Here is a 12520-nt window from a genome sequence, read left to right on the forward strand (position 1 = left end):
TTTTCTTCTTTTGTATCAAGCTCTTTTTACTACAAGAAAGAGATTTCCATAGACTCATCAGATTTCTCTTTAGAGTCAGTGCCAAATTCAGCCAATATATCAACATCCATTCAGTACATTTGCATAAATATAATACATTTAAGTAAAAATGTGTGCAAATGAATGAATGAATCATATAAAGAATAAAACCTCCATTGAAGGTAAGAGGGACCATACATTGTTTTGTCAGAGATGGACTGACATGGCTAAATACTGTGGTGTAAATTAACTAAGTATGTTTACTTAAGTAGACAGTTTTTGAGATATTTATTTACTTCATTTGTAGCCTACTTTATTTTTACTCCACTATATCTTCGAGGCAAATATTGTAGGCTACTTTTACTCCACAACAATTATTTGAAAACTTTGGTTACTAGTTAGGATACTTTGCATTACATTTTTATACATTTTAAAACTTTTAAAATGGGACATTCTGTATAATGAGTAGGCCTACTTTCTACTTTTGGTAATTACCGGTAAATACATTTTGATAACTATATATATATATATATATATTTGTTATACTTTTACCCAAGTAAATTTTGAATTCCAGACTTTTACTTGAAACAGTATTTCTTCATTTAAGTAGGCTACTTTTCCCACAAGTTACAACTGGCTAAATATGGCTTTCTTGCGTCTCACAGGCTGTTAGTGTTAGATATATGTGATGTGAGCTTGTTTTAATTAATTGAATAAGTGATTGATTATCATCAGGTCATGACTCATGTCAGTTTGCACAGATGAAACAGTGGGATCCCTAAAGTCAACCTTCTTTGTGTCACGTGACTCATCACGTGATAAATCAGCTGATAAAGTTCCTTCCACAGTGCAGCAGCACATTGTACACCACAACAACCCAGAGAGGAGGGGGTCCTGCTGTAACTGTTCCTACACAGCCGTTGAACAAAGCAAAGGGCGAACGACGGCCCACTTCCACGCGTTGTTTACTCATCTCCGACAGGAAGCCAACGAACTGGGAGGAGGAGGTACGACCATACGACCAGCATAATGCAGCCAGCAGTAGCAAATATCGAATGACTCAAAAACAGCAGAGATCCTACAACAAGCTCAACTTTGTAGATTAGTTTCCGTGCTGATGTCTTCTTGCCCTTCCTGTTTGTGTTAAGGTTGCTTCCTAGTGTTGTAATAATACCGTGTCTCCTCTGCAGGTCGCTGCCTGTGTGGAAGAATGAAGCTGTGTTCGACACCTCCTGCACCCACCATGATGACAGTCACACTAACCGCTGCCCTGGTGTTAATGTTGACCGTGTCTGGGAGCTGTCACCCGGTCCACGAGGCCCTGCAGGGCGGCCCTCCTGGTCCAGGGCTGGTGTTCATGGAGCAGGTCAGCCGCATCAGGGTCGGCTTCAGCTGGAGGAACATCACTTGCAAAGTTTGCAAAGTGTTGTTTATTGCTCTTGATGTCGCACTCCTGGTAAGGATTATGTGTTTGCAAGGATTTATACTTGTCTCTTTAATTTATCTTTTGTCTTAATTGTAATTTCTAATAGCCTATTATTATTATGTATTATATTCATTGACATGAAAGAAGGGCCTACGCAAGTTGGCAGAAAAGGAAACTGTTTGATTTAAACCACCACAAATGATAACCTTTGACCATTTTCTATCAGCTGCCGCACTTCTAACATTCTGCGGCTATGTTACTTTTGTGTACTCAAGTGGTGGCTACATTTTATCCTCAGGCATTCACTCACCACAGAACATTATTGTATGTCCAAATGCAAAGACGGTGTTCAACCTTCTCAGAGTGGATTACTGCCCCAAATTATAAGAATTCTAATAACTTGTGATTAAAAAAATGTATACCGTTGCTTCTGAGATGACAGATCCTCCAACTACAGTATATTTTTAACTTAAATCCAGATCCTCCTCCTCCAACTCTATTTTCAACTTAAATCTCAGTTTTCCATTTTAGTAAATGCAACATTGTCGGTAAAACCTACTTTTCATGTTTTGTCCAAAAAATGTCTCCTTACAATCGCTTTTTCTCTTGTCTTTGCTAGGCTGACGCAAATGAAGAACGTGTGGCCCACGCAATGGGTGAAGCATGCATTCGTCTTCACCTGGCGGATGAGCGAGTGTGCCGCGAAATAACGGAGCTGTTCAGGGCCGACTTTATCCGGGCCCTGCAGCAGTCGTTGCTGTCGCCCTCTGAAGCATGTGCTTTGCTTGTGGGACCATCCTGTGGCAAATTTGACATCTACGCCCCCTGGAACATCACCCTTCCTAAGGTCCCGAAGCCCCCCGTTACCCCTCCGACTCCCCCCAAACCTGGGTCGCCTCAGAGCAGGGTCCTGTTCCTTACAGATATCCACTGGGACAAGGTGTGTGTGTGAGAGAGAGAGGGATCTGAAAGTCTGTTATGAGTATGACACACTGTTAAACAATGTACTGCTAACCAGACATTTAACCCCTTTTTCATTTTCATTGAGTTCATCTTGAAGTTTGTGTACTTACTCAAATTTACCCCCTCATGTGTTTCTTGATGTTATGCATCTTTAACTTGTATGCAAAACAAGAAGAGGAAGTCCATACTAGTGTAAATGTAAGGTACATGTAGCAAGCTGTCAAGCTCATTCCTTTTGTGTCAAAAATGACACACTGTGACTGGATGTAATATGTGTGGAAAGGAATCTAACTGAACCTTAATGAATTTGTTTAATCTCTGTTTAATCTGCAACCATGCAACTAGTAGTATAAGCCATTTTGGTCATTCTGTCCAAAATGTTCCAAGTGTAAACCCGAGTGCTAGTCACAGCTTCTCACGGATTACATGCTTTAATGCAGGGGTTCTCAAACCTTTTTAGGCTGTGACCCCCAAAATAAACATATTTGAACTGGGGAACCCCCACCCTGACAAGCACTTGGAATTGTAGGTATAACATTTAATGTGACTCCGTTCCACAGATGAATATTGTTGGTATTATTTATATATATTATATTGAATATTTTCACAAATTGTTTACTTAATATTTGACAGTTTGGCCGGTTTCGTATTAACCCTTTAAGTGCCTATCCCGAACATGTTCGGGATATTCGGGATCAAAAACAAATTTTTATTTGCTATTTTACTTTACCCCGAGCTGCTTGGAGCAACGTGGGTGGTCCCGGCTCGCCCAGCGCTCACCAACGAGAGACGCTAGATGCTCCGACGATTTATTCCATTGAAAATGGTTTAAAATAAAGTTTAGACCCCCCCCAATGTTCACCGAATGTTCATTGTAGGCGGCGCAACGTATTCCAGGGTGCCTATCCCGAACATGTCCGGGATATTTAATAAAATGAATTATTTTATCGGAGGCCTCAACGAAGCCCCGGTCTAGACGTCCATCCTTGGCCGGGACTTAGACTCGGCCATCCACGGGCCGTATTCGCGCTAACGGCCGCATCGCGCCGCCCACTCCAATAATAAATCACATCTTTAGACAGGATTTTCTCCGGATTGTGTCCCCAGACCCAAAGAGAAAGTTTTTTGCGGCTGAAATAGCTTTAGATCGGGCTTCTAAATGGGTTAGCATTTTGGCTACGTGTCAGCTAGCTTCCTCCTCTCGACACCCATAGCATTGACTGGAGTGAAAACACAAGCCAGTTGGGAGAGGGTCGACGAAAGCTATAAATAAGGTCTATGGAGAAATTTCTGGCACTCTAGCACCCCTTGTGGCCGGATGGCACTGTATGAGTTAAAACGATCTTGAAAGTCCTTAAATTGTCACTTTACAAATGTGCAGATACCCTGTATACACTTATACAGTATGTTGGTTTGTTTACCATTGAGTGAGGGGGGAAACAAATAACATTAAGCTAATCATCTGGGGACCCCTCAAAATAATTTGGAGACCCCACTTGGGGTCCTGACCCCAAGTTTGAGAACCACAGCTTTAATGAAATAAATGCTCTGGTCACTTCCATTGGCAGGAGTACGTAGCGGGCAGCAGTGCAGACTGTAAGGACCCTCTGTGTTGCCGTAACGATTCGAACTCCCCTATATGGTACCGTAGAGAGGCTGGGTACTGGGGGACGTATGGGAAGTGTGACCTTCCTCTACGGACTGTGGAGAACCTTCTGGAAGACGCTGCCAGAGCTGGGCCCTGGGACTGGGTTTACTGGACCGGTGATATTCCAGCCCACAACGTCTGGTCCCAGACCAGAAGTCAACAGCTCTCTGAGCTCGTAACCATCTCCAGGCTTATCCACAAGTAAGAGCACAACAGGATGTGTACACGTAACACGCACCTAAAGGGGAATTTCAGTTTTAAAACATTTCTAGGGTCATTTTCACGTATCGGACTTGTGTGCTCTTTTTGTGTTTTTACGACAATGTGATGCAACTACAGAAATAACAATAACTCTTTTTTTTTCAGACATGATTCAGAATGAGTCCAACATGGTTGACAGGGAGTTAGAGGTTGAATGAGCTTATATAGGAGGGGGTGCATTTCTGATAAAATATCAATATCTAAATATTGATATATAAATAAATCCTCTTAACTGTCTGGGGTGCACACAGAAGCCAGGGTAGATGTGAAAATGACACCAGAAATAGTTTTAGAGAGATTACCCTCACATTTTGGTGATTTTTAGCTGACTTTCCAATGCATGACAACTTGAAGTGAAAGGAAAAAATAACTTGCATCCTCCTTTTCTTGGTGCTGAGCCAAACTGCAAAAACGGAATCATGAAAAACAAAGCGGGGGCTAGCAACTCACTTCTGAATGCTCCAAAAGCAGATGCTGTTTGTCGCGAATAAAGATTTTGAGCATTCAAATGTGAGTTGCGAGTCCACACTTTGTTTTTAAACTCATAAATAGTGACCATGTAGGCCACAACCATCTACGATAGCCAGTTGATTCAGAAATCATCCAAGTACATTTTTTTATTGTAATAATTGACCAAACTTTAGCCAGCACCTTTAATCAGATCCGTGTCAGTCTTAACCAGCTGCAGTCTAAATGTACTGCAGTTGATTATTGATAACTGTAATTGGATTTGCAGGATAGACCAGTTGACCCAATTTAACCTCAAAATGTTGTTTCATCACAAAGTTCAATTCTGTCACATAAGTAAGCCATGGGTGAGTAACTTGTAATTGATCTGTAACTCCAATAGTGTACACATGGAACAAATGGACCCATTGAATCTATTTGTACACTCTTGAGTAAAATTTGTGATTGACTGTTTTGCATATTGGGATCTCAAAGAGATCATATCAAATGGAGGTCTATGGTATACTGCATATCAAACTGGGGGTCCCTGAAAAGTTAGAGAATCACTGATGTAAACAACACCTGCCAACCCACTTCTCTCTCCAATTCCAGGCACCTGGGACCCAATGTGACTGTGTACCCTGCTGTAGGGAACCATGAGAGTACTCCAGTGAACAGTTTCCCTCCACCTTTCATCCATGGCAACAAATCCACATCCTGGCTGTATGACACCATGGCCAAGGAATGGGCGCCGTGGCTGCCACACGAGGCCCTGAAGACTCTCCGGTGAGGATAACGGGGGGCGCTCTCTATTCCGACATGTCGCCACTCCGACATTGACTTCTTATTGTCGAAGTGGCAACACTTCCATAGAGATGGGGTTTGTGTCGGAAAGGAGACATGTCGGAAAGTAGACATGTCGGAATGGAGACATGTAACGGAGGATAACATTGAAAGGGTTGTTTTGGGACTAGGTTGCATTAGCTCTGGCCCATAGCGTTAGGAGTTCTCCTTAATGCTATGCGACTACACGTGTAGTTTTCCTCATTTGAACTGGTGCACGATGTCTACACTTCTGTAAAAAGGAAAATATGCGTTCGCAACTCACAGAAACAAAGATGTTTCTACGATGTTGTAAGCCTATTCTCCACAGTGGAAAAACACAGACTCCCACCTCTTGTGTAAATTATTATTGTGAAAATAAATAGTCCACCGTACGGAGAAATGTTTTATTCACTCAAGTGTGCCACCTACAGATCTGGTCAATAGAAAAAGACCACTGACCAGATCTTTAGGTGGCACAATGGAGTAAAATAAAACATTTCTCTGTCCGGTGCAATATTTATTTTCTGGCCAAGAGTGGATTTTAGACAAAGGTAGGGGTTTTGAAAGTCTCCCCACCACAGAGAGCAGGCTCTCAGCAACCTACAACCGTGTTTCTGTTCTGTTTCCTCATTTTGAAATGAAATATTGACTGCTAAGGACTTGATATACCGGTACTTCATTGCACGTGATGTCTGGCACCAAAAATACCAGAGCCACTATTTTGTTTTCGCAACAGAGAATAAGTAAACAAGTAAAAATCCATCTTTAAGATCATTCATGTTAATAAATATTAATTTAAATGTATTTCATTTAATCTTTTCAAGTTCCCCCTTTTTTTTAATTTATTAGTACATTTTAAATATTCGCCTACTGTTTCTGTTAATTCCAGATATGGGGGCTATTATACCGCCCAGGTCCAGCCTGGGCTCAGAGTGGTGTCCCTCAACATGAACTATTGTGCTCGTGAGAATTTCTGGCTGATGGTGAACTCGACCGATCCTGCCAACCAGCTTCAGTGGCTCGTCCACATCCTCCAGGCCAGTGAGGGCAAAGGAGAAAAGGTGAGAAGGAATATGAGTGTGGTAGACAAAGAGAGGAGGCAAAGAGCTGTTACTTTACATAGGAAGTTGATCTTTCTAGACTTTGTTGTAATTATATACTGTAAACTTGTGGGTTTAACTAAATTTGAATTTAACCAGGTAGGCTGCTGTATCTTGCATGCAGTCGCCTTTGTGGGCAAATGTCACTTTGCAACTACTTATATTTGTACACAAGTCGTCTATCAACCAATCAATGAACTAACTCTTATCCTAATTAGATTTGATGTACAATCTCTTTGCAATCGATAACCCAAGCTGGACTAAACTATATGTGTCATGAGGAGGGCGGAACTGGTAGTGGTGAACAAATCTTTGTAGTGAACAAGAACGGAATGATTCAGATCGGAATGATTTGAACGTTTTTCTGGATCTGTGTTAATATGTACATGAGCTTGCCTTCAGTCCTTTTTGTTCCCCTGGCTTAGGTGCACATCATTGGTCACATCCCTCCTGGGCTCTGTCTGGGCAGCTGGAGCTGGAACTACTATCATATTATCAACAGGTAGCTAGTTTACTTTCTTTCTGTTTTCTTTTTCTTTTCAGAACAAACTGTTGACGAGAAAAAAACAGCTTCTTCATGTTACAAGTGGATTGATTGATTGAATACTTTATTGGCAGTTAAAAAAAAGCACTGGAAAGTACGGTTAAATAGGGTCTGCTAAGAGGATTTTGAACCCAAGAAAGCCTATGGCTTGTTTCCTCAAAAGTCAAAAGTTCACTTCCCCAAAGTAGACTTCCTCTGTGCATTCAATCTTTTTTTTTTTTTTCAGTTACTGAAAAAAAAAAAAGATTGAATGCTGATGATGACTCTCAGGGCTGAAATGTCCACTATATTCATTATGTAAATAAATCTAGTTTTGCAATCTTCGGTAGCCTATGGGTCAAGAGAGGGCAAACTTCTCTAGATTATTGGCTAAACTAAACGTGTACATGGACATTTGACCAAAAGCACAGAGGAACTTTTGACTTTGTCAGGAAACAAGCCATAGGCGTTCTTGGGTTCAAAATCCTCTTAGCAGACCCTATTTAACTGTACTTTCCTGTGCTTTTTTAAATAAAAAAATATGTATTTATTTATTTATCTTTTTCAGTTTTTACTTGCCTTGGGGCTGGCAGATTCTTTTCCAAATGTCAGTTCCCCAACAGCTGACCTTGGTTAATCTTTGAAAGGCGCATCATGTGATATTTTTCACTGTTGACACTCTATCAAGGTCTACTATAACTTGTATAAGTGATAAAACTCGAGGTTCACATGTTCCAACAAACCACCCCTGGTGGTGATGTGTGATCGTGTACATTTCTACGCTCCAGATATGAGAGCACAATCACTGGCCAGTTCTTCGGCCATACACACCTGGATGAGTTCCAGATGTTTTACGACGAGGCGACGATGACTCGGCCAGTGGGCGTGGCCTTCATCGCTCCCAGTGTCACCACCTATGTCAACCTCAACCCAGGTGAGTGCATGACTCATCATGACCCTATTATACTGAAGACATTACAGGTGTTGGTAAGGCACCATAACGATGAAACAGGTGTGTATATTTTATATTGACTGAGATTTTCATCAAACGGTGTTGCTATAACAGTAAATCCTTTGCCTGAAACCGGTGTGCAGGCTTTACCACCGTTCATGAGACACTGTAACACAACATAGTTTTAGAATGGAATGTGTTTAAAAAAAAGTATTGTTATAATTTTCAGTTGAGTTTTAGTAACTACATCTCATTTGGCTGCGGACCTCCTGGTACACCATCAAGGACCCTTCGGCGTCCTTGGCCCACACTTTGAAAACAGTTTACAGTTTAGGCATTTAGCAGACTCTTTTAATCCAAAGCGACTTACAATAAGCAGGTAATACATCACTATAATAAGCAAGATAATATGTCAGTACATCAACAACAATATAACGAATGCATAAAACCTCTGGTCTAGACCAGGGGTTTTACAGGGAAGTTGCAACAAGGAATTAAGTCAAGCCCATAGATTTGTGCAACAAAGGTTGTGGTTTGGAAGGTTTGTTGTAGCAGTGGTTCTCAAACTTGTTTGTTTCTTTACCCCCAATTTCTTGTTTTCGGTTTCTCTTAGTTAACCACGCTCTTACTGCACGCTCTCAATCTTATTCATATGTGCATACCGGTATGCATGTGTAAACTGGAAACTTGGCAATTGCACAACTTGCAGCGTCGCAAAAAAGAAAAATGACGGACTTGAACCTCTTCCTCTATCTTTTTCTCATGAATTGGCTTACAGGTACAGTGCAATTACATTTGCCCATCCAAACTACTACTGCTCAAAGAAATTAAGAGAACACTTTGAATTCTTTTGAGCAGTGTATTTGGAGCTGTGGGAACTTGGGGAAACTATTGAACTGCACCCAGGGAGCAGTTTAGTCAAGGGCACTTCATCATTAAGCCAAAAAGAGCCAGGTATCGAACCTGGAACCTCCTGAGCTACTGCTACCCTTAAAATAGATACTATCCTTACTAACAAATATAGTAGCCTAACAGCTCATCCGCACTGCCAGCGAGCGAGCATTCCGACAGCGATTTGTTCTCATTTGGACAAATGTCCTTATAAGGACAAATGGCCTGAACCCATCATATAAATACATAAATAAATAGTGTTTGTTGGTCGGGACATGGCCAATTGGCCATTTACCTCTATGGACATCGCCGCAAGACCTCACTTAAATAGAGTCTGCGAGCGAAAAAAGGAGGATTGGACGATGTCACAGCGCGTTGTCGCTCGCGGTAGGTCAGGGCGGTCTCACTAAAACAAATGTATTTTAATTATATTTCATCGCTCGCGCCGCGTCGCTCACGTCACAAGCAGTGCAGATGAGCTGTAATGGTAATGTCATAGTCAAGGTGGTGCATTTGTCTGTCCCTTGCCTCAAGGGAGGCCCACTTTGACGGTTCCATCCTTCTTTTGTTGCTCTATGGATTCTTTACTTACTAAATGTTTCATCATTCATTGACAAACTTAAAATAAATTGGTTTAATAAGTATATGGATATTTGCATTCACTTTCTAGGTTATCGCGTCTACCTCGTGGATGGGAATTACAAGGGCAGCTCTCGGTTGGTGCTAGACCACGAAACGTACATTCTCAACCTGACAGAGGTCAATCGCAAGCCTGGGCCTCACGGGGTTGGGCTGTCCCACCTCCCGGTCCCCGACCCCAAATGGAACCTGCTGTATAGAGCCAGCGAGGCCTACGGCCTGTCCAGTGCTTACCCCTCAGACTGGGACGGGCTCATTCAGACTTTCCTCAAGAACGACACGGTATTCCAGAAGTTCTGGTTCCTGAACCACAAAGGTCACGTGTCGGAGCCCTGCGAAGAGACGTGCAAGACCTCTTTGCTCTGCTTCCTGCGAAGCGGACGTTACGAAGACTTGGAACAGTGCAACCTGTTGAATGGTTATGACATGGCTGCCAGGAAGTCTCTCTGTTGAAGTCTCTCTGTTGATTCACAAGGACAAGGACTGAATAATTATGAATAAGCAAACTGTTGAAAGACGAGCCAGCCATGAATAAATAAATATAATATATAATAATAAACCTTTATTGATCCTTGGAGGGAAATTCAGGGAAATTGTTGATGATAGATTTGTTAATCTGTAGGTTCATATTTCATTTTGGGGTCAGATCATTAGCAGCTCAATTCAGATCCTTGCTTTATCAAGACTCCACCTCGGGAACGTGTTAAAGGGTTATTAAGCCATTTTTTAAAATTCTATCAATCTAAAATAAGTAAATAACCCATGTTTATGTGTTCTATGCTGGGCAAAGTTGTTGGTTGGGTAAGAGAAAGAATGGCTTCCAGCACTATTGGGCCTCATAGTGTACTCGGTAATGTTTTTTTATAAGATTGCTCTTGTTGTTGATCACACTGCAACGGAAGCCTGTTTGTCAAGTGGCCTTGGGTTTTTCAAGCCCTGTTTTGAAATGTCAAAGCTCAACAGTGATGTATCCTGCTGTGCTTGCCTAAAGATTCTGGATGCAAAGGGGTCAGCTAGAGTAGACTGCAGGTTGTTGAGTATATTCTATCATCCGCAGTGAAGTTCTTATGTAATTTAAAAGGTACAGGAGGATGTTTTTATAAGCGTGTTATGGTTCTCAATATCATAACTCATTAGGTTTGTTTCCCCAAATGCTGGAAATTGCCTTCTGTCGTCAGCTAAGCTAGTGGACATCGCTCAAGCAATATTTAGCCTTAGAATGAATGTTGGGAGTGAATACAGTAGCTAGTTCACATGAGATAATCATTGCCTTTTCATGAATGTCCTAAGAGGATCAATGGAATTGTTTTTTAAAAAACACCTGGGATTCCCCTTAAGTGGTCTCCATATCATATGGGCTTGAGAATGTCCTTGTTTTGCCAGGGACATTGGTGTAGCTTAAATGGACGGTTGGCATTAAACTGTCAAGTTTATGGATTAGCCCAATAGATGGTTCCTCCTCCTGACCCACTGCCAACTGCCATGTGTACTCAAGAGCTTCCTGCTCTACTCACATGCAGAAGCAGATAAGGACATTAAGAGCCATTGAGCTGTGGCACGGATATGGACGTGATGACATTCATCCTGAAAGCCATAATCTTTATGCACAAGGCCCGCTTCTATTTATTGGCTTTTAGCAAAGGGTGAAAAAGCTGCTTCCTTCCAATGAGTAGGTCCATTGCGATGCATGTTAAAGACGGTCCCCTCCATAAACCTTGTTACATTTTAACCCAGGTGAAGTTACATGCTTGGCAACTGTAGTCCTCATACAGAAAAGCATTTCATACCTCAATAGTCACATGGGAGTAAAATATATCTTACAATGTATTTTCAAATGTATTTTGTTCATCTACGGTTGCATGTAAAAAAAAATCTTGTTTGTTTTGCTGATTGTTTAAAGCTCAATGGAGATATTTGACTCACTGTCCCCCTTCTGATAATGCACTTTAATTTCACTTTGCATCGGGTGGTTGTTTTGAAGATTATAAATGTATGATCATGAGTTTGACATGACGCTTCCTGGGTGGTGAAAGTATGACTTGGAATGTAATTGTAGATCTCTACAGGATGTTGGTAAATCGGTGTGACAATGCAAAAAAAGAAATCTTTTGCTTTGTTTAAATATGAAAATAATGTCACTCTTTGAAACCATGTTCAATACAAATTATGTTTATTTTGGGTCCATACTTTGGTCAGTGTGATATTTCTTTATTCCTTTTTTCCCCATTTTAATCATCAGTTACTGTATACATGTTACGCATATAGAACCTAATTCTCAAGTCTAGTTAGTACAGTATATCCACACAGTCTGGTCATTAGTGTTCAGTTTTCTCTAAGTTGTCCCTTTTTACTATAGAAATGCAGACCATGTACAACACAAATGTACAAACGCAATGCATATTCGGAGTGCGAGAACATTTGTTTCCAACTGGAGTGGTACATTTTCACAGCACATAATTGATCACATAGGTCTAGTACCCATGTCTAAGAGTAGTATGTTGAGTATATTTAGGTTTCATAACAAATCCCAAGGTCTAACCTTTTTTAGATTGCCACTACAGTTGAGAAATGTCAATCATAAGCTTAGCATTTTGTAGGAATGCTAGTGTAAACATGATGTCGGCTGGCCAGTAGTGGAGTTATTTATTTTTAATGTGGAGATTAGAACCTGAGGATGCACAATATCGAACGCAAATATAACTACTAAATCAAAACCTAGTATATGGCTGGACTGTCAGTGTATGAAACAGCTTTTAATTTGCAATAGACCTATGCCACCGAATTATTGAGCAATGGCAAATGGGGAAACACCAAACACGCCAGTCGA

General features: G+C 41.2%; 1 protein-coding gene across 1 annotated transcript; it reads left to right on the forward strand.

The window, feature by feature from the left end:
• The first annotated feature begins 904 nt into the window (after positions 1-904).
• smpd1 (sphingomyelin phosphodiesterase 1) lies at positions 905-11877 on the forward strand. Its single transcript, XM_080749166.1, has 9 exons — positions 905-1025; positions 1209-1474; positions 2064-2384; positions 3976-4256; positions 5376-5549; positions 6478-6649; positions 7114-7190; positions 8000-8145; positions 9725-11877. Exons 2-9 carry the CDS (start codon positions 1229-1231, stop codon positions 10144-10146), a joined length of 1839 nt encoding a protein of 612 aa, XP_080605292.1. The 5' UTR covers positions 905-1025; positions 1209-1228; the 3' UTR covers positions 10147-11877.
• The last annotated feature ends 643 nt before the right edge of the window (positions 11878-12520 follow it).

The sequence above is a fragment of the Nannobrachium achirus genome, assembly GCF_963921795.1.
Source record: "Nannobrachium achirus genome assembly, chromosome: 19".
Lineage (NCBI taxonomy): Eukaryota > Metazoa > Chordata > Actinopteri > Myctophiformes > Myctophidae > Nannobrachium > Nannobrachium achirus.